Source organism: Macrobrachium rosenbergii, chromosome 23 (assembly GCF_040412425.1).
Source record: "Macrobrachium rosenbergii isolate ZJJX-2024 chromosome 23, ASM4041242v1, whole genome shotgun sequence".
NCBI classification, from domain to species: domain Eukaryota; kingdom Metazoa; phylum Arthropoda; class Malacostraca; order Decapoda; family Palaemonidae; genus Macrobrachium; species Macrobrachium rosenbergii.
In genome coordinates, this window is record NC_089763.1 from 43,004,441 (window position 1) to 43,028,074 (window position 23,634).

Here is a 23,634-nt window from a genome sequence, read left to right on the forward strand (position 1 = left end):
GTTCCTAGTTCTGCAGAATGTTAAGTTTTCCCCTACATCTGGCATGATTCAACTGTAGCATATGTCTAACATCATAAAATGTCAGAGTCATTTCAAACATTCCTCACCACAATACACATATAAACTGTTCTTTATTAATCAGTTCAACTGAGATTCATTCCAAAATACATCAAGTATATCGAAGGCAAATTGCATGTACTGACCACAAACACAAATTGGAAATCACTAGATATAATGGAGGTAAAACTATATAAACATTAAATAGACAAAAATACTTGAAAGAATAACAGTGCCAATGCAAAACTACAGTATAAAGAGTATAAAGCATATTTTTTACACTGTACAAATGTACAGTACTTGTAATGTTGGTGCATAATATCTTCACGCAATCTGAAAACTATTTTATGCATAAAATTATTTCAGGATTAAGGTCAATAGGGTCTCTAAAGCATATTACCTATCAACTGAACAAAGTTCACTTTACCTGATATACAGTAAGAAGTGCATCAAACTCAGTAGCAATCTTTCCATCATTCTGCTGAGATCCACCTGGCTTCCAAAACTGTGATTTTACAGTAACCACAACATCTACTATTGCCTGACAGCTGTTAGCTAAAGCAATTATGTATGTGGTGAAATACTGAATCTGTAAAGAGACAAAAAAACCATGCTCAACAGTCAGCTTTTTAAAAATCATTCATAACATCTTGAGTTTTACTTTGTTTTACTGTTTTTTTTTCAATTCAAGAGACTTATGATTTCTGTTATTTCACATGATGTAGTGTATGATATCACATACAGTATATTGCATTAGTAAGTTCAGTATCAATATGTTACTTTTTTCTAAAGTTGGTTGGTTTCAGTTCTCCACTGCCTCAAGCTGTGGATTTCAGCATATCTAGAGTAAAATTCCTGAACAGGTTTTATAGGAAAATTGTGTTTAATACTAAAACGTTCAAGTAGAGTTATTTATTATTATTAAGCAGTTTAATGAGACTACTGAATCCCACTTCCAGACTCCCAAGGCTGGCTCAAAGGATTTAAGTATTATTCAGATAATACTGCAGCTGGGGGTCAAAGGGGCACTACCAGGAAACATTAGTGTCACCTAGAATTTGCAGTACAAGCACACTACAGTATAGGTGATGCCACCTGCAGGGAGTTTCATAATACAGTACTGTATTCAAAAGCTTTATCATGTAATTTTATATGTGGTACATGAACTTCATGGCACATAAGCTCTGAATGGAATTAAATACTGCAGCAGGAAAAACAATCATGCTAAAACTGATAAATGAATGGCTAATCTAGAGTTATAAAAGATCTATGAAAACACCTGATGACAGAAAACACTAAAGGCCTTTAACGTGAAAAAATGTAAGTTCAAAACACTACATTAGGTAACTAAAGTTGACTAATTAAGTAATAGAATTACACCTCAAAGCACTTGTAAATCTCAATAATTTTATCTTATTTTTTTAAAGAATACAAATGGCATGACAAAATATCTCTGAATTTATATATACAGTAAACACCGCATATCTGCGGGGGTTAGGGACCACAACCACCTGCGAATAGCCAAAATCCACTATATCCTGTTACCTGTCTCTAAAAATGCTTTTAACTGACTATTTTAATAATTCAAACACCAAATATACCTTAAACTAAAATGTTTATAACTGCCTATTTTAATAGTTCAAACACCAAATATACTTTATAACTATCATCCTAAAATGCTTTAATATATATCATTTCAAAGCCATCTTACAACATTACCCTTAAAAATATATGGCTTACAGCTACGTGTGAAAACTAAACAAGTTACCCCTATATTCAGGCACAGCCATTTTCTCTCATACAATATTCAGGCCATCCCATTTTCTTTTATAGCGGACACATTGGTAATTCACAACTACATAAAAGGAACAGTTAAAAAATACGGTACAGTATACATTGTGAAATAATGAAAAATTTAAGATTACGTAAATCATGTGGGTACTGTATATACATATGTTATCAGTGCTTTATCGGCGCTTACAGTGCCATAACTTGTTGCATGAAGTTATGATGCTGCAACTTGATGTTGCACCAAGTTACAGTACCATAAGCACCGTTAACTTGATGCCTATTCTTACCACTGGTGCCATCACCGGCGCTTCCAGCACTGTAACTAGAAGCAACATCAAGTTACAGTACTGTAAAACGCCGTTAACGGCACTAAAAAAAGAGCTGTACCACTGAATCTGCCATAAGTTGGTGATGCACTGCATATGAACTTCTTGGAGTTTTAGTTCTAGTTTCATATTTTTATATCTATGGTACAGTAATTCATGTCTCATTAAGAGAGAGAGAGAGAGAGAGAGAGAGAGAGAGAGAGAGAGAGAACAAAAATACATATGCACATTAAAAATATTTAATACACTAATAACAGTACATATACAAAGCATCCGAGCTACATGCCAATCAGCAACTAGGAGAGCTGGTACCCTGCTGTGTGACTGGCTGCTTCCAACCCTTCCAGCCAATAGTGTGTTGTGCTACAAGCCAATTAGCATCAAGGAAAGCTGGTACCCTGCTGTGTGACTGGCTACCTCTAACCCTTCCAGCCAATAGCGTGTCGTCATGAAGAGAGAGAGAGAGAGAGAGAGAGAGAGAGAGAGAGAGAGAGAGAGAGAGAGAGAGAGAGAGAGAGAGAGAACTGAGGTATGTTTATATCGGTAAAACAATTACAAATGTTAGGTCGATCGTTTTTTTTATATATATTACAATGATAACAGATCACTATAATAATACAGTATAAATGGATTCTGTAAGTGAAATAACATTTTACTGATGTTTTGCTGTTTTTCATTAAAGATTATGTATGTACTGAGAGAGAGAGAGAGAGAGAGAGCAGGGGGGTGTAAACTGAGGTATGTTTACACTGGTTAAACAAACAAATGTGGAAACAGCTGTTTTGTGATTTTGAGGGATTTTACTTTAACATTTTATTGACATTTTGCTGTATTTACATTATTATTAATATTTAAGAATTAGTAAATCATTTTTATATCATAAAAAATTTATTTAGTCAAAAATAAAATGAAAATACAGTAATTTTTTTTTGTCAAAACATGGCTCAAAAAATATTACCCAGATTTTAAGTGTGGAGCTGAGGTATCTGGTAGGCTAATGTTTACCCAGCTGATATAAAATGCAAGTACTGTACTCATACCTAGCCAGACTCCATAATACAAAAACTGTAATATTACTGGAATTTACTTAGTACCATCATCATCATCATTATTATTATTACTATTATTCTTGAAGTGCTTTACTTACTATGTCATACCAGTATTTTCACATGGGAAAGTCAAGTACAGGTACATGTATTTAAATTTAAGTGCCAATGTTGCCATTTTGTGTTCAGTATTTGGTATTGATACCAATAAGGGTACTGTAGTGCAACGAGTAGTATTAAAACAACATGTATTATTTGAAGACAGTGATACCAGCACCAGTAATAATGAGTCTTTAGGCTTTGATAATGATCCTCATGAATTTTCAAGATTAGATGACTGAATTTTTTGTTATAGCACATCAATGTTTTCAATACAACTTATTGAGCTTTTGTGTATCATAACTGTACAATTAGTTTGTTATCTTATAACATGCTTTCTGCTGCACTGGATGTGCTTTTTTTGATTCTTGCCAAAATTTTATTATTCCATTCATGTATGATACAGTATTTTCATTGTCAAAGACTGCTCTGTTTGTCTGATTTCCTGCTTCACCAGTATTTAATCACTACTGGTAGCTTGTTACTGCTACCAGGGGCTGGTTCAGACATTCCTCCTCATAAAAAAAATATAAGGATGGTACCAGAAGAATCCAAAACATAGTCAATGACTTAGAAATTCGCAAACTACTGGACTATCTAAGGGGAATTGCCCATAATTTGTCTTTTTGAGTATTGATGACATCCGTTTAAATGTCTTTTTTTAGAATAAATTTTGTTTTTTTAGTTTACCTTTGAATTTCTTTACATATTGTTACATAATAACATGTATTAGTTTGTATTAGAGGATGAATAAATAATGTTTAATGATTATCACCTTTTTGTACCTTTTTATATTTTGAGGTGTGATGTTTTTCCTTTGAATATCTTTACATTTTTTCAAAATAAACATTGTTCTGTGATGTTTTTACCTTGCGATGAAAAAACAAGTGATGAAATTACTGACAATGTAATGTACTGCAATGTAATTCCATGGCAATGAAAATGTCTAATATGTAATTACTATGCGATGAAATTACTACAATGAAATTACCACAATGAAATTACTGCATTGAAATTACAGTGAATCCCTCTGTGCTGGTGTTCTCAACTTCCTCTGTGGCCCTCTTCTGGATGAGAGAGGAAACTTCCTCCAGAAGGGCCGAATGTCTCTCGGAGCCTTTTGAGTACGCTGTTAAAGTGGTGGGAGAAGTGGCCAATGGGGGCTCTCCAGGAACAGGATGACACAGCCCTCATTCAAAACTTTGACAATCCAAGGTTCTGTTCCTCGTACCAGCCACTTTGCCCGAAACTCCAGAAGTCTGGCTCCTACAGGTGCATGAAGGCTTCCTTCTAACTTTTTAGACACTGTCTTGGCAGAGCTTTTCTTAATGGACCTGGTCGTGAATCAGACATTTGCACAAAACCTGAACTGTGGTCTAGGCCTACTTCCACGAAAGGGCTGCTGCTGGAGGAGTGAAGAAGTCCTGGTCTGAAAAGCGGACGAATCCTTGGGATGCTTGGACGACTGAGCTAACAAGTCTTGTGTACATTTTTTCTGTAAATCTGATGCAATTCCCTTTACTGTGTCCTGAGGAGACAGGTGGTGCTAGTCCAGAGGCGAGAACAAAAGGGCCAACTTCTGAGTCTGGGTGACTCCCTTAGAAGTAAAGGAGCACCAGAGCTCTCTTTTCTTCAGAACACCAAATGTAAATAGAGCAGAAAACTCTAGAGAGCCATCTCTAATGGCTTTGTCGGTAAAGGACAGAACCCCGAGCCAGTCCAAGGCAATATCTCCTGTTAGATCCTGGAGTCTTCTATTTTCTTAGCGAGTGCGCCCACCATCCAGTCCAGAAAACTAAAGACTTCAAACACCTTAAAAATATCTTTAACTAAATAGTCAAGTTCTGCAAAGAGAACACTATCTTACACAAAGAAAACACAGAACGGCGAGAAGGGCTGATAAGGCCAGCGAAGTCCCCTTGGGAGGAGGCAGCAACTCCCAAAGAAGGGGCTTCACCAGTCAAGTAGGATAAGTACCTCCTGCGGATCAAGCGAGAGGGAGGAAAGGCAAAAGATGCTTTGTCTTGCTCCCTTTATCCAAAAGCCAGTCTCCGATCTCTTTGAAGGACTTTTTGAGAAGTCTTGTACTGTCGTCTGGTCGATTCCTCATTAAAAAGGTTGAAGCTGATGAGACCGGGGCAGCTGGGGCAAAAAAGGTGGGAAAATTTGCCAAAAGATACCACAATAAAGCTGCATAGGCCAAAGGAGGAGCAGGTTCTTGGTTGACCTCTTCCTCTTCTGAGGAGACCAGGGACAGGACAGCATCCTGAGAAGTCTTGGGAGCAGAGGGAGCTTTCTTTAATAAGTCCATAATTGTGGCTAACTGCTACTTAATAGGAGCCAGAGTCAGCTTGTCATTATCCAAAGGCAAAGGTGAAGGAGACCTTGGTCTCTGAGTAGACTGAAGAGGAGAACTCCTGGGTGCGGGTGCTAGGTATTCAAGAGCTGGCGCCGGGTGCTCAGGAAGTGGCGCCGGGTGCTTGGGAAGTGGCGCTGGGCACTTGGGAAGCGGCACCAGGCACTCAGGAAGTGGCACCAGGCACTCAGGAAGTGGCACCAGGCACTCAGGAAGTGGCACCGGGTGCTTGGGAAGTGGTGCCAGGCTTTCAGGAAGTGGTGCCAAGTGTTCGGAAGTGGTGCCAGACGTTTAGCAGCGGACGTCGGGCGCTTTGTCGTCACTGGGTGCTTTGGAGCCAGGTGAGGACACTCAGCCGTTGGGCGTTCAGCAGGGAAGGCCTCTGGACTGTCCCAAGTAGACAAAAGTGAAAGTTGCTAGATATTGGCAGGGACAAAAGGGTCCATAGCATAACTACAAGAAGGCTGAGGGCTGGTACTGTATTAGGCTCTTTATACCGCTTAATGGGAAGTGGATCTGGATGGCGACCATCATCCTTGGAAGGGCGCTTAAGCGGTTGGGAAGAGTCTAAGTACCATTTTTGCCACCTCCTGTCTGCACTGGAGTCATCAGAAGAGCTTGAAGATAACTGATGCACCTCCAAAGACACCTTTCCAACGGCTGTCTGCCGACATCTGGGATTGTGCAACAGGAGCAGCTGAGGGGGTGACTAACCGTGGGCAAACCCCAACAGCCTCTCTTGGACTTTCGATATGCCTTCTCCCAGGTTCAGGGGAGCAGGACAAGGACCTTGGTCTAGGAGGATCGTTGGGACAGATAGCCACCTCCTCTATTTGCACTACACTCTCACTCATCACTTTCTCCACAAACACTCTCCATTATTGAGTGATACTCCTAACTCTGCCACTGTACTTACCACAAGGTTCATCTTTTTATCAAACCTGGATTCACGACTGGCGATGGTATTTAGGGTCGGAAGCAAGGGAGCCAGGCATGGGAGTAGGAGGTTGAATAGTAGGAGGGCAAGGAATAGGAGAAAAAGTATGAAAAGGAGTAGTAGGGAGAGCAATAGGGCTAGCCTCTGAACTACTCGGCTCTAGGAGCCGCTTTTCACTTCCTGTCTCTCTCTAATTTGTCTAAGTGAGACTTTAGGGTTTTCCATTGCTTACTACCCCATGAGGAACATTCATTACAAGCTTTCTCCATGCTACACTCTTGCCCCCTACATTTGCAACAGATCAAAATAGGATCATAACAAGCCTTTGTTAGCCCAGTCTTACACCCTTCACTGCAATAGCGAATACTGTATTCGAATTGCCAGAATCAGACATAATTCAGCAAAAACTAGGGAACTAACACAAAAACTTATAATAAACTATCCAAAGCTTGCTGGCTACCAAAATAAAGTAATTGTACTTCACCAAAAACTGCAAAGACAACTGAATAAACCATCAAAAAAAGCTGCTGCAAATGGTACCAGTGCGAGCACCAGAACTGGCAAAAACAAACTGAGCCTACCTGCTGGTTTGTTTCCCGTGTTCTCTGATAGTGGACGGGGCCTGTCACCTACACAAAACATAAAAGCGCTACCGCAAATTTTTTAAAAAGTTGCCGCGTGAGGTAGAAACATTAGCTATGTAATTACTTGGTAAGTTACTTATATGAAAAATATGTTTCAATAAAATTAAAGATTTTTTTCTTAACATTCCCTGCTGAAATGAAGGGAAGGTTTTATACCATTACACATGGTAGCTCTTCTCCCTAGATAAAGAGAATTTTAATTAAAATTTTTAATTTCCAGGTCCATATGACATGAGTTATACAATGAGACCTGTCTCTCAGTGTGTAACCACTGACAAACATCTAATTACTAAACATCTGCAACATAAACAAACCATCTAATTTAAAGAAAAAATTGTTGCCAGAGGTACAATGTTCTTTAATGTAATATCCTGAATAAAAACAAAAAATAATGCCTCACAAATTTCGGATAACATTAATGTACTAAAACATTTGTTTAAATGCAATGCAGTATATATTAAATAACAATAAAAGCCCTATCCATTGTCCATCTGACATCTAAACGTATAAAGGGCAAAGCTGACCAAAATTATGCATGATGATGAGTGTCTCTTTGCCCAAACATTTCTTTCCAGCTTTCTATTTTCTACTTTTCACTTGTTCCCTTGGCTCTCCTCCCATTTGGCAGACCAACCTTAATCTTTTCTGGCTGTAATTTTTTACCCTCTCTAATAATATACTTCTCATCCTAGTCCTGTGAATATTTGACTTGGTTGTCTCAAAGTGCTTGACAATACTGTAATGAGGCCAAAATCAAGTACTGTACATAATAAAATGTGTGGTAAGTTCTCTGTATCCATGGGTAACAAAGAGTTTAAATCTGACAAGCAAAAGAAACATACATTTTACTGCAAAAAGAAATAAATAAATAAAAACAAACCTGTGATCTGTCGCTATAATATGTTTCCTTGTATCGAGTAACAGCTGCTTCATACTTTGAAGCGAAAAGACGAATCTGAGCCAAGCTGGATATCAGGACCTGAACTTGTACTTCAGAACTAATAGAAGAAGAAAACACAAATTAAATATGCTTATAATGCAAATAATATTAATACTGACTAATGCATAAGATTCATCCATCAAAACTAACTCTGAACAATTTTCTTCAAAGGTTTCATACAGAAATCTATTTGTTGCAAATAATAATTCTTTCAAGATCCAGATATGAGTGCTACCCTCATAATTTTTAAGATAGACATCACATCATACAATATGATTTGATCATTTGCATTTTTCTTAAATATACAAACCTAAGGTTTGTAGGGATACACCTTTGGCAACAGCCAGCTAGTCCATTCACTGAAGCTTAGTAACAAGGTGGTTAATGGTGGCAGGTAAGTGAGGGATGGAGTATGGCAGGTAAGTGAGGAATGGAGTGCTTTCCTTTCTCCTGTCACTAACACATCACTTTTTACTTTGGTGACATGGACACATGCAAGGGTATTTTGAGATGGAATTAAGATAAATTATTACAGCTCTGAATATCTAAGAAAAATTTAAATCATCCTGAACTGGATTTGCTTCTACAAAGAAACAGGCTTTTATCTTTATATGGAGGCTTACTCCTAAGGTGAGAAGTTCCTTACAAAAACATGACTGGCACTGTTGTGAATTAATCACAACACGAGGTTATAAATCTCTGCCAACTCCCTAACATTTCAAGCCAAAGATGAAAGACTGGAGGGATGGTCCATCACTATCATGAAAAGCCAGCTTCCTGGTATAAGTGTATGAGCAGGGGAAGGTGGAATCCTCAACCTCCAATAAAGCCTGGCATCCCTGTACTATATCAGAAAAGATGTGCCAGAGAAACTGATGGCATATGTGATATGAAAGCATGAGTTCCCCCATCCCCTCACTCGCCTGTAATGACCAGACCAGCTACATATTTACTGAAATCAAGGGTAAAACTCTATTTGAGATTTATGAAATAATTTTTTACAAATTTCAACCACATTCCAACTCCAGCAAGAATTTTAATTAAAATCTGTAAAAGATGCAATTACTATTTTCCTTAGTTAATTCCTAAACTAACACAAACCAATTCATATAATCATACGTTCACTGTATCCACTAAACCTTTATCTATATTGTAATTTACTGTGGTAAATAAAATGTAAGGTAAATGAAAATCTTTACCATGTAACCTGAATTGACCATTGTCACACCAGAAGAACTACTTTACAGCTCTGTATTTCTCACCTGATTGTTGCTGCTACATCCAGATTCTGTTTAACCATGTCATGTATAAGTTGTGGCAATTCTGTTTTATAGTGAGAATCTGAGTCTTGCTGAGGAGGTTCAGATCTGTACCATTCTTTCTCCTCCAGTTCAAGTGCTCTTGCCATCCAGGAGTCATAGTTTGTGTTGACATTCTGTGAAAATGAATATCATGAAATGCAAGTAATGAAATCAAAACATTTTTAGTCTTAGCAAACAGGATGGTCATGACAATAAACATTCTTAAAATTTGGTCAAGGTTACTGACCCTCTTTTGCTATGATACTCATCAGCATAATGAGCTAAAAGTAAGGATAAAAATATGTGAAATATGCTCAAATTTTGTCTGATTGCAGGGCACTCCTACATACATTTACTCTGGGAAAACAGCAGTCACATGACCACTGAATTTGCTATTTCCTTCAGTAGTCAATCTCTTCTCTTCCTGCTTTGATTTTTCTTATCTCCCAAAACTTTCACTATGAAAAAGAAGTCCAACATTTTCTTTGGGATTATGCCTCATCCTTTTCCTTTTCATTTAAGACACTACATAAGGATACTAGGTAGGATACCATGAATAAAAGATCAATAAAACCATACAAAAAGCTACAAATTTCAGTCTTTTTTTTTCTTTCCCTCTCTGATGGGCACTATTAAGACAAATTTTTGCCCAGTTCTCAGCACTGCTCCAAAAATGTGATTGTCTGTGGAACATAATAAATACTTTTTGAATAACACTGATGAAACAATTATGAAAGAAAATTAGTACTGCACACAATCTTGTGTCAAGAGAGTTGTTTGTCTGGGACCACCATTAATCTACTGAAGAAAAGTGATGGAAAGTACATTTGAAAAACTTTAATCACAATTTACAGGCTTTCTGACATCATATCAGCAGACTTAGAAGGAAAATTATATATATCACAATGACTTAGTTCATCTGTAAAGATCAAGTAACTTCATCTGGTTTGCAGTTGTGAGAACAGATTAAAATTTGTAATTACACAGGAACTGATTAAGTATGTCCGAAAATATTTAAGACCAATATAAATTATATTTTGCAACTGAAATCACAAGAGAGGATGTACAAACTTTTTGTATAAAAGCATTTTGGTTATGAGCATTTTCTCAATCTCAGTGGTTAAGGCTTTAAGCTAGGGTTATCTATGCCTATATGAATTGTTATAGTTTGCTGCACTTCTTTGACAAAAATAAACCAAAGATTATCAGTTCACCAGTTTATCTGCAATGAATGAGTCACTAAACCTACCAAATGGCCATGTTAACATCATGTCATCACAACCCACATTAAAGTAACTAATGAAGTATTTACTCTGCAAAAATCCAGTGTCTCTGGAACTCTTGACTTGGTGAAGCTTCTTTTCCTCTCAAGCTATGTCTGGGAATTTTCTCACATTTCCATCTACCACATTTCCTATAATCTTTCCTCATTCTTTTTTCATTTTGGCATGGGTTATAAAAAGAGCATTTACCTGAACATTCCATTATCCTTCAAATAAAAAAACCTATACAGTATAGTAATTATTACGTAAACATACAATAAAGTTGTTGTTTTTCCCATCATTTCTTTATAGGAGTGCCAGAAAAATAATTTTTTTTAAAATAAATTTTATGTTTTGAAATACAAACCTTTGCCTTACGAATTAAAATTAAAGATAAAGCTAAGTCAATGGTTTGCAATTGGATAAAAACCCATTACTAACATACCATACATGTAGCAAGCAACGTGGATGACATTTGTGTTTATCTAGTAAGTGTGTTTAACCAAAGGTCGAACCACAATGGGACCAAGACTCCTAACTATGAAGACTGAAAGAGAGGTCTTTGCACCTTCTGGTGCATGAAACTTCCGTTCACATCAGAAGAAGGAGAAGCAACTTGATGAAGTATTTAGAGCCAAGGAACCTTCTGCTCCATGGATCAGGTTGTTCACGTGTTTCATGACCCTTCTAGCAAACTGAGAACACACCAGTCAAAATGATGGTCTTATGTTCATTTGACCAGTGAGATCTGTTTGATGAATGTGCCAAGTTTGCCTCCCCAAGATCACTGCACTTACAAATGAGCCAACTTGGCCTGCATGGGTTCTGTTAGAGAAGGACTCTCGGGTCTAATAAATTCCTCACAAACTGAAGGTGGGCAACAGACACCAATCTGCCCCAGCGACCACTCTGGGAACCAAAGCCAAGGACAATCAGACCTACTAATGCCAACTGTAAAACAACAAGTTGAAATTGACACTAGACTGGAGCGAGCACAATCCAAACCATAGTTAACCAAACATGACAATTCCCAGTGATTGGTCATAGCCAAATAAGTAAAAGGTTTGGGTGAGCACCCATCAGTGCTATCATGCAAGCACAGACCAAAAGGCCCAAATAAACTAAGCATGCTTTGGGAAGGAGCACAATCACAAATACAGCAGTTCCCATGGTGCTCAGAAGCACCATACCACTGAGCCCTGTTGAACATGAACCCTCAATCCCCACAACCAAGGTCTTGAGAATGTGAATTTGGAAGACTTACGGTAGTGCCTCCTCTCCCTGCCAGACCTATGGAAAAGCAAGAGTCCATGGCAGTCCTCTTGTCCCAAAATGAGCTGTAAGATAAGGGATCACAAAGACACTTGAGGGGCCCAGGGTCAACCTAAGACAGATGTCCCATGCACATATCAGAAAACACTGCTGTCTGACTTTGGGAAGGAAGATATTCAAGGAAAGTTTTTTTACTGCTTGTGAGGTAATTTCCAAGATTACTATTTCTTCCTTCAAGAGGAAGAAGGGTACAAGAAGTAGAGGAGGAATAGGGGTAAGTAGCGTCCTTCTGCTTCCTCACCTTACTCCAGCCCAAATGATCACTCTTCTCTCCAATGATGACAACAGATGAGGTTAAGGTAGGAAGGGAGCAAAGACTCCTACAGGAAAGACTGCAACAGGAAAATAAGTTGGCCTCCTGGGCATGAGCAGCAACATCAGCACTGGACCTCTTAGCCAAATACAACGGGCAGAGAATGACAAGTCATCTGGAATATCAAAACTAGGCGACTTGAGGTACTTGAGACTCACTGTTGCCATGTTTGGAACATTCAACAATGCACAGGGGTCTCACCAGGTGAAACAGCTGCATTGGCAGCTACACTCAATATTGAAGAGCATTTGCTAGGCCACCTTTCCATGCATATACCACATCACACCAAGCAGGGAAGAACAAGCAGGAAAAGCAGAAAGGGACTTAAATGGTTTAGTGATGTCAAAGGGGGAGTGGTCCCCTCTGAAGATTTCTGGAAAAATTTTTTGGCCTTCCTATGCTTCTTGCATTAACTCTCCCACTGCAAAAGACATCACCCAACACACTCAGGACTGTAGACCATATCCCTCCAAATAATAGCAAAAAGAGAGGATCAACAGCAAAAGAAGACATGAAACAACCAAACAGTCATTCATATCCTACATGTATGCATATCATTCAAACCTTCGTTCTTCTGAAAAACATACATCCTGTATCACACAACTGTAGCCGGAAATCAAGCAAACAAGGGCAGCCACAAAAAAGTGCTGGGTTCCAACATGTGAGGGGGGGAACCTCACCACTAATCCACCTACCACCAGTAATCCACATTGTTTCTAAACTTAAACAGCCATTTCTAGCTCATGTTGGGAATACTCCTTTAAAACAACGTTGCAGTGACTATCCACTCTGCCAAAACATCTCACTTGAACAATATAACATGGGACCTTAAAATCATGGGGCAACTGGGCAACTGCCCTTTGTGACCATGCCTTAAGATGGTCCTGACAATGGCAAGTACAGGCAATGAGAACACTTATGGCCCTCTGCATGAATTAATAAACCACTAATGATAAATCTCTTGTATATTGATCACAACCCATTCATACAACCTATCAGTGAGAAAATATTTTATAAAATCAATTTTCTGATACTGCAAATACTGTTATGAAATCAGTAATTGGGGAAATATAAAAATGTGACAAAATATCAAAAACTTACCTGCCAGAGAAACAAACAATACTTAAGGCAACCAGTATTATTAGTTGTCCATGTATCTGTTCAATGAAACTTCAAGTAACATCAATAAACATACTCTTATTCTAAGAATTCTGATATGTCCTTACCTGAAGGTATTTGGATATAAGATCATCTAAGACCTTGTTGTCCAGCAAAGGTCCGAGTTTAGCCACATTTATATTGAGCGTAGGATGCCCCATCAGTTCTTTTCCTCCATACACATTTAGAACCCAGGAAAGTAATGAGACATATTCATTGTCTTCTAAACCACAATCAACCAATTCTATGAGCTGTAATTATACAGGAATTTGATTATATATCATACAAACATATTAATGACTAGTTTTGTCAATTACATTAATGACTGACTACAAATGATCAGCATAAATAACAGAACTCACAGTACACCCAAGAAAGATTTGTAATTTTATGCATACAATACTCATTTATTCACAAGTGAAAGAACTACAGTAAATAACTTTTTATGAATGAAACACTTTATCTAAATGACATTCAAGGAAAAGGAAAATAAACATTAATTTAACTGAAAGACTTGTACACCCTTCCGTAAAAATAAAAATAAATAAGACATTTTATGAAATAAGGGTTTTTAACCGTCTAAACCTATACTCTACTTACATGTGCTGCCAAACTTTTGTGATACATCTGTACATAGCGGTTTGTGATATCATAATGAGGAGGAAAGCAAGGCACACACAAAGACCTAATGACTTTCATGTCTTCAAGTAAAAGCAACCGGATGACCTGGAAAAAAAATAAAAGTAATTGGTAGATTAAATAGACTTCTAGGAGTGGCAAAGACCCACTAAATATCTGTAGATATCAATAGCTGAAAAAAGACAAGAAAAAATTAATGTTTTTAACAGAAATGTTCAGTAAAATTTAATGATGTTTATCTGCATAGCTCTCTCTTACTCCCACTTACCCTATTGGCCCTCAGGCCTCACTGAAACCCATTGTCAATTACACCAGACCTATCCATGTCACTTTGCTGTACACCATTTCAATCTAATCATGTCAATCTTTATAACCAAAGCCATTTTCTTTTACATATTCTAGTAACAATCTTGGATAAAATACATGCAGCAATATCCAAGTAACATGTTTTGCTTTATAATTTTATGTTACATATCATTACTGGTAACTGCCTTATACATCTATCACACAGTATTATGTGTAATGTAAAAAAAAATTTTTGTATACTGACCTCTAAGTGTTTGATAAGCCAATTCTTACTACCTTCTCTATCTTCAAACTGGTTGCCTTCAATTCGCTGGGCAACAGCTCCTTCTAATACACTAAGAGATTTCTCGCGCCATTTCTTTGGACGTCCAGGTGGCAAGAAACCAGACCCTTTTTGTCTCTGAAGGTGATTTGTATATTAATAATCATAAAAATGCTAAAAATTTATCAAGTTATGATTTTCAGTTAGTGAATTCTTTAGACAAGAATACATATGAGCAATTTATCCATTAAAAAATGCTACTACAGTACTGTACTGCAGTTACAGCCAAAAGAAATACCTGTAGTGCAAACTGGTCAGCACGTTCCTCACGCTCAACAATCCTTAGTGCTGTTACAATCTGTGTTGGTTCTTTTCTTACAGTGTTAAGAGTTCGTTGCAAGATAATCCAAACTTGCTTCCCTGAAAATTTTTCACTAAAATTATAGTAGTATGCAGAATCCTCTTTTATACATGGTGCCAAAGTTTCAATAGTCAACAGTCATTGTGCAATAACTAAAAATGCAATAAACATGGCAATAGAAATACTGTACTGTTTATGAGACAAAATATACAAAATATATCAATAACTCTATAAATGGAGAAATAATATGCTTCATACCAATACTGATACTGTTTTCACTTTAAATTTTGTTAATTTCAATTTGAAATTTTCAAAGGTAAACTAGAAAGTATCTTAAAAATCTTCTTTCATAAACTAGAAAGTATATTAAAAACCTTCTTTCAAGTATTTTTGTATCCTGGAAGTGAATATCAAATATAAATCCTTTCAACTAGCACTGAAGCTGCTAGAAAATAACACAAAATTATCATAAATTTTTTGTCTGTCCTCCTAAGCAATGTTGGAAGGGCCAAAGATACTGGGTCCTATTCAGATAGTACTGCAAGCATCACACTGGACACTAAAGCATCTTATCTGCATTACTCCCAACAAAATTTTGGGGGAGGAGGTAAAAGCCTCAGATATCTCATCAGATACTGATGGATTCCAAGTCTTCACGATAAACTTAAGAACAGACTAGAGTGAAAGCAAACGTCAGCCCTCAGAATAAAGATTTGAAATGATAGGCTGTGCAATTCACCAACATGCTTTGAACAAGCCAAGTCTTCATCATGAGGTCTCTATCCAAAAACTGCCCCAGAGGCTTATACAGCCCCAGGCCTGAGCTTGTGGCATGGACAACATTGATGAAAGCTCCTCATGAGCTAGGAAAATTCTACCAAGGAAAAGAGGTCCATGTCATTCACTCAGAATATTGGCTTAAGGGTTGGGTGAATAAGGGGGAGGTGCAGAAGTAATGGCAGTAGCCTCAAGGAATGGAAAAAATAAAAAAAATAAAAAGTTTGCTTAACAAAATAAAATAAAAACAGAAAGTTTGCATAACAAAATAAAATATAACAACAAAAAGTTTATCGAAGAGGAGTTTTCAGTGAGAAAACTGGCAAAAGTTTTTTGGCCTTTCTGGACTTTTTTTTGGCAATGCTTTCATTGTGAAGAGAGACCAACCAGGATGCCCCCATTTAGGGCAAATCAGGACCTCAGAGCCTAAGCAAAACAATTACGGGGCAACAAAATCATTCTATCTTACCTCACACATCTCTGCTACTTTGTCAAAACCTTTTTTTTTTTTTTTTACATGCATATTAAAAAGCAAGCCAGATAGATATTTGAGAAAGAAAGATTCAACACAAGTCACTACAAAACATAATAAGACATCTTTACTGGGTTTCAGTAACCACCTTTTTACCAAGCTGCAATGAAAGTTTCCAACTTGTGCCAGGAATACTACATTAAGTGATAGTTTGTATTCTTGTAAGAACAAACAAACAATAAAAAAGATACACAAATTACAGATCACATACAGAAACCATGAGAAACAAATCTATAATGCTTTTAAAATTTTTTAAAACAAACAGAGATGTTAATGGTGGGCAAGCTAACCTGGAAGTTTATATGGATTGTATGTTACAGACAAGTCAGTTCATTCAAAGCTGTTTAAAAGAAAAAAAAATTTATATTTACCACACACTAGTAGGTTACCGTACCTTTCAAACTTCAACTGTAAACTGTCACCAAATGAAGCATTGCAGTTTCCTTACCTAGATCTTCAGACAAATTCTGAACATCAGCAAAATATTCTTTAAGCATTCTCGTGTCATTAGGATTCTGATGTGGTAACTTATGAAGTTCAAAAAGAAGATCATCTCTGCTATTTTCAAGATCCATCAAGCACTGAAAGAGATGGAAATGAGGTTAGAGTACCTTAAAAAGTTCTCTTTATTTACTTAAAAACTGTATTCTTATTCCTAAATAAACAAGAATACCTGTAGATAAAAAGGTAAAAAATACAGTTACTGTATATCAAGGATTTTAGAAATACTGTATTGTAGTATCAAGCTCTGGTAACATTTCTTACAAACATCAGCTGGCCCTCCAACTGAATTCATTGATTGCTCTGATTGATAGAATGTGTCTTATCAAGTTTGACTTAGAGCAGCCATCGAAATTAAAGGAACAAGCAATAAGCATTAAACAATCATTATGGAGACTGATGACGATTATAGTCGTCATCTATTTTTTAATCAGAGATTCTGATGAAGACTTTAGTCATCATTGAAAGATATTTTTTCAACATAGCGTATTCGCTAAAAGTCGTAAAACAGCGTCATCAATGAAATTTAAATATGGAGCATATGGATGCTTGTTATTGTCATGGCAAATCTTTTTTAAATAAAAAGTTACTTGAACCACTATTCCGCTCACCAGTCAAGTATATTCTACATTTTATTAATGCGTTCTGTGGTATCATACAGGCCTCAAATAGTAATGAATTTAATATCATCAGAAGGGCAATTTATCATACATTTACACTGTGTGAACAGGTATTAGATACATGTATCTCTCTTCTATTAGATATCTCTCTTCATTGATTTATCATGAATTTTTAGAATACAAGTTTCTTAATTTTGGCTAACTTTTACTCATGATATTTATGTTTACTTTATTTTTACACTCTTTTATTTAACTTGACTTCTTTGTCTGCTTTTTGTGTCTGTCTGGGTTAGAACTTGCAAATGATTTTTTACCTACTTCAACCAAACCCATTTCGCCCTGAATTGGTGGATATGTTCAAAGTCGGTGACAATGCAATATTCAATTTTTTAAAAATTAAATACTACTGCAGTTTTATTGTTGTGTACAGTAGTATGCAGAAACACCTAGCCAAGGGATTATGTTTCCACAGGTGTGAAACATGCAGTGTTGGGACAGTAGATTTGTACGCTTTCGTAACAACTGTGCAAACTAGCAAGGATGAAGCTCTGCAACCGCTTCAGTCACTCGGTGATGCAAGCAGTACTTATTCAACTGTCAAACAATAAAAAATAACAAAGAAAACTAATTAAAAACAATTTTTAAACCACACTTTTATTTCAAAATGCATCAAAAACCATAAAATAAAATTTTGTGATCCACAACATTAATGGTTACGTCTTAACATGAAAGCGTGGAGCGCCTATTTGCCTAATCTTGCATTCTTTTCCTTGCTTTCCTCAAAAAGCTCTCTGGTATGCACAATGTTTGTGCATACCCTAACTTGCATACAATTCTATACAGACGTGTATTGTACTGAAAATGTACTTTATTGATGCAACGTGTATATACAAACATAGGTAAGGAAAGAGCTTAATGGATAAAATTTCACGTCAGTAATGCGAATTGTCAAGCAAATTCTAACTATGACGTGTATAGCCTACTCTTAGTGGTTCTTCAGGAAGCTTACCAGGTATAGAACCAAATTACATGCAAGTCTTTGATAACAATCACTTTACTGCCTTCAATTCTTTCACAGAGATTTAATCCCATATATCCAAATTGTGAAATCTTGCTTTCGGCAACTTCTCAATTTAAATATGTCTGTATAGAATTGTATGGAAGCTAGGAAAGTATATGCCCCAAGCTTTTATGTTTGGGCATAAGTAACCATTAATACAGTGGATCACAGACAGTTTTATTTTATACTTCTTGGTGCATTTTGAAATAAAAGCGTGGTTTTAAAAATTTTTTAAATTAGTTTTTTTGGCCTTTCTAAACATTTCAAGATAAAGATAAATTCTTCAGCTTTAAAATGACACCAAATTCACTAATGTAGCACATAGCACAACATTACACAGATTCATCAAAGAAAATTATTGCTAAGCATTTTTCGTCAGTCAGTGAAAGGTTAATCTTTCTACTGTTCCTAAACTTTTATGAAAGGAAAAAAAATATAAATATAACAACTTCCTACTTTTATATCACTTTAGGATAATTCGGATTTCTTCTAGATACACAAACCTGAAGTCTATTATATAGATATACCTTCTGCAAAAGCTTGTCCAGTCACTGGAGTTTACTAACAAGATAGTTAACAAAAGGAGGGTGAAAGAAAGTGGGTGGGAAAACCACCCTTTCCCAAGTTAAATGTAGACCAGGGATAATAATGCTCTAATGGCCCACCATTCCTTGTTTAAAATAACATGGAGGGAGTCACATCTCTTGACTACTAAAAAATCAGAGACATGGTGCTCAGACATGTAATTCTCCTACACCTGGACAGACCAACATGTATACAGCCATCGGCTGCAAGGTGGAAGAAGATAGAGAAAAGGAAAGAGAGTAATAGTTTCCTTTTATTTGACTGACCTTTCACCACTGCAAACCTTAAGCAAGATGCAGTTTGGTCCTAACAGAGCTTAAGTAGCTTACACACTGTGTTGTGCAGTCATCACATCCAACGGAGAAAGTATCTATAGTGAGCAACACCCCTAAGGTAAAAGGACACCTGTCCTCAGTGCCTGTAAAATTGAAAAGTTCTTCCTGAACACAAAAAGTGGAGCAATGACCTTGCCCAAGTATGGGGTCATTCCCAATGCCCAATGACCTCTACAACTGCTTGTTGGCAGTGTTCTTGGATACTTCCACCTAATGCTTGACAGTGCTGACACACAGTTATTGGCACTCAGGCCTAAAATGTTAGGCAGATAGACCATAAAACTCTTAAGAAACAACACCATTTTATCAATATCATCATCTACAAAGTCTGGGAGGGAGGGGTCAGTCATCAATAGGAAATCCAAAGTAGGCATTGCTTCAACAATAGCTATTTCCATACTCAAACAGTGGCCAGATGGGTTGACAGTTCTGTAGCAAAACAATAAGCGATGCAGGCAGTTGATTTAATTCATCATGAATACAGCAAGGCATTAATCCTAATTCTTATCCATACCAACTGTGGGATCTATTCAAAATCCCATATATTTGGTTACAAAGGGAAACAAAAAAAAGCAACGGAGTATCTAGAACATGCTTCATATACAGTCATCCAATTTTTTTTATAGACAACAGCATCCACAGTTTTCTTGAAAAATAAATTTCTTACAAGCTTTGTCACATACATGAGAAGACAAGAAAAAATAAGTAATCAATTACTAAAAAAATTTATTGAGAATTAGAGGGGCACCATAACAAAAACTTAGAACACTTTTAAACAAAACTATTACTGTACAGAGTATACGGTATTTAAAAGCTGCCAATGAAACCTAAAAACACCTACCTGATGGGCATATAACAACTTTCCTTCAGCAATCCACTTCCGTGTCTTATCAACAGACTCTGGAACTGTAAAAATATGCTTCAAATTTTCCATTGCAGCAGCATACTGGGAATGACGAACATACTCCTCCCGGCATTCATATAGCTGCTCACTTAATTCTGGAACTCTCACTAAGCTTGTCTCCATCTCCGTTAATCTGAATGATGTAATACAACACAAATTAGACTAACATTTATACAACCCTACATTTTCCATAGTGTCACAAATTCGGAATAATTTACATTTCCTCTAGATATACAAACATGAAGTATTTTATATGGATACCCCTTTAGTAGCAACAGCTGATCTATCATTGAAACTTGGTAACAAAGCAGTTAACAAGTGTCAGATTTGTGCATGTAAAAGCTGCAGACTATCTTGTATTTACAATCTCTCTAGGATACAAAACTTCACCAGTCATATGGAGATTAACTCCTCAGATGCTAGATTTTGGTCTTACGAATCATGAGTGGAACACTTCTGAGAGAATCAGCACTTGAGGTTAAAGATTACTTTCATGTTGTGAGTAGGAAGCTAACTGCTGTAAACTCCTATACAGCCTGGGACCTAATGCAAGAGGTTGACAAGGCTGTATGTTATCATCCGTGGCTAAATGATAATGCCCTACCCAATCCCTTGTTAAATATAGGATGGAGAGGGAATATTATCAGACCTGACACTTCAATAAATACTCTGTTGAGTACTCTTGTCTGCATCTGCCTGGCCACTGCAAACAGAGTTGTTAACATTTAGGAAGGGTGTGAAAGGTGGTTGGCAAGAGACCCAGCATCAAATTTACCTCATTTCCAACTTAAACCCAACCATGAACCTCATGATGGGCAAAGGTGAAGGAGTATTAGTCAAATATACAAAGCAGTGGTGAATGCAGAGCTGTATCTTCGCCTCCACTTCTTGAAGGTCTTAAATAACATGGGAATCAGAGTTAAATTCCCAAAATGCAATCCAGAGGGAGAGCAGGTCTGGCATAATTCAGTACACCGAACCACGATCCCCTTGCAGATTGTACTGACCCGTTTTAGACCAACAGTGAATCAGTAAATCATTACGGCTGATGTATGATTTCATGAAATCTAGGCCATTCAGTGTTTACGACAGCACAGCAAGGAACTTGAAGTGGCTAGACAGCAAGAAACGAGATCCAGAAAAAAAAGGAGATGAAGTACAAGGATCTAAAGGCTTCACTGGGAGAAATCCCTACAGTGGCACTGCAATTTAAAAATTAGTGAGGTTGGACAGAAAACTGAAGGAAGGAAGCAGGAATGGAAGTAAAGTAGAATGCTAAAAAGTATGTACGCCTAGAGGCCGAAGGGAAGTTTCAAACACCTATTAGTAATGCCTATAATGCACCATGTAATGCACTGATGGCACTACCCACCTTTGAAGACTAGATTGAGTGGGTGGTTCCCCCCACCACCAATCTCACCTGCCACTAGTTAACCACTGTACCTTGTTACCAAGCTTCAATGACCAGACCAGCTTACACAACTACAGATGGGTATAAATAAATGTAAAAAGAGCAAAGCATCAATGAAAGATTATTGCCCTTAACACACCCTGATTTTATCTCCTTCAGATCCACTAGTGCCGCCTGCAGTTGACTCAAACCAGTGCGCACACCGTCGAGCTGACTCTGCATGGCAGTCTTGAGCATTGCTTCTACTGATGCCTGTTGATATTAAAATAGAATCTATTTAGTTCATGATTATTGGACAGTATTACAGAAACACTGCTGCTATATGAATATTCAAATGAAGACTAAAAAGGACAACCTCAATAAATCATAAAACTTAAATCTGTGTTAAATACAGTAAATATTTTTATCCAAACAGCTTAACAATTTCATGAGGAAAAGTTTTCATAAAAGAAGAAAACTTATGTTATTAACCTTTAGTATACAATAATCTGCCTACAAACTATATTCTCCAATATGCTGTACTGAACATCACTTCTTTCAGAATCTTTCTGGAGTCAAGATATAAGAACTTAACTGAAATGGATAAAATTCCTTACCAGCTCTTTTTATTCTTCCTTATTCTAAATAATAACATATGCAGCTTTAAACATACTGCAGTTTCAAGACATGGAATGACGGTGCCATTTATTAAAATTTATCAAGAATACTTAGTGCATCTGGATATTTGCAACCAAAAGTCAAAAGCATTTCAGCCCCCCTTGAGTTACTTCACCTTTTTGCGCTGAACTCTTCTTCTGTACTGATCCACTTTCTGTAACTGATCAGGTCGTTGGAGCATATTTGCAACCAGCAGTGTTGCACGGGCAACTGCCTCTGATTCTGCTTCTCCCACATCCATCTTTTCTGGAGGATAGGAAATTAAGTACAGTACAGTATTCATAATCAAGAATTGTATGTGATATAACAACTGCAACTATTTTATATAGGCTATACATTTATATTTAAAAACAATTAAATGATCTAAAATGTAGACTATTAAGAAAAAACAATTATACAAACTTACAAAAAACTTTATCATCTACAAACATAATTACCCACCAATAGTAAGGAGAGTAACATGTGTAAACAAAAATTCCACACAGTCTCTGCAATAAATACAGGAGACATGTTATACTAATGTAGACTGCTTTCCTGGCAAATTCTTTCTATACTTTTTCCATACAGAATTTGTTATCTTTCTGAACTATGAAATTTGAGTTAAATTTTTGTCTCTGATTTTTGTTTTTCAATCACTTTTTGGTTGTATCAGTTCCCTTGTAGATATCTTAATCAAAGATCCTGTGGGATATCTGGTGCATAACCCCCTCTGATGGAATCCATCAAAGAACAAGTTGTTTCCTTCGAATCAAGTCTGTATCACAAACTCATCCAACAGAGGCAACAATGATCAGCCTCCAACTCCTCCAGTTGACTTCTTCACCAGGAGAAGTCAACTGTAAAAGCCCAGGATAGGTCAACTATGACATTTAGCACACTCCTCTCTAGTATCTCCCTAACCTCTGCCAACAGGGTAACAGCTTTGTGTAATCCTGGAGGGTAGGCCAGGAATGGGATCAGCAGCAGCTGGTGAGGAAGAAAGCTTACCTTAAGTGTTCTCCTCCCTTAACTATCCTTGCTTCTCCTTCATTTTGGAAGGGGAGGGGGGGGGGCCTTGAAAGAGCTGGGAGGACTTCTGGCCCTTTCACGAGAAAGGAGACACCTCTTCTCTATGGCTGCGTC

The 23,634-nt window shown here is 37.1% G+C and overlaps 1 protein-coding gene across 1 annotated transcript in view; it reads right to left on the reverse strand.

Annotated features, from left to right (window-relative positions):
- The window catches only part of Sec6 (Exocyst complex component Sec6), a 40,341-nt gene that overhangs the window by 12,272 nt on the left and 4,435 nt on the right, over positions 1-23,634 (reverse strand). Inside the window, exons 2-12 of the mRNA XM_067125824.1 lie at positions 22,628-22,758; positions 21,995-22,107; positions 20,382-20,577; positions 16,888-17,020; positions 15,068-15,189; positions 14,752-14,907; positions 14,163-14,288; positions 13,631-13,813; positions 9,459-9,631; positions 8,137-8,254; positions 485-646 (exon numbers count right to left, since the gene is read on the reverse strand). Coding sequence (XP_066981925.1) covers positions 485-646; positions 8,137-8,254; positions 9,459-9,631; positions 13,631-13,813; positions 14,163-14,288; positions 14,752-14,907; positions 15,068-15,189; positions 16,888-17,020; positions 20,382-20,577; positions 21,995-22,107; positions 22,628-22,753 — 1,608 coding nt within the window. The 5' untranslated portion in view covers positions 22,754-22,758. The remainder of the gene's footprint in view (positions 1-484; positions 647-8,136; positions 8,255-9,458; positions 9,632-13,630; positions 13,814-14,162; positions 14,289-14,751; positions 14,908-15,067; positions 15,190-16,887; positions 17,021-20,381; positions 20,578-21,994; positions 22,108-22,627; positions 22,759-23,634) is intronic.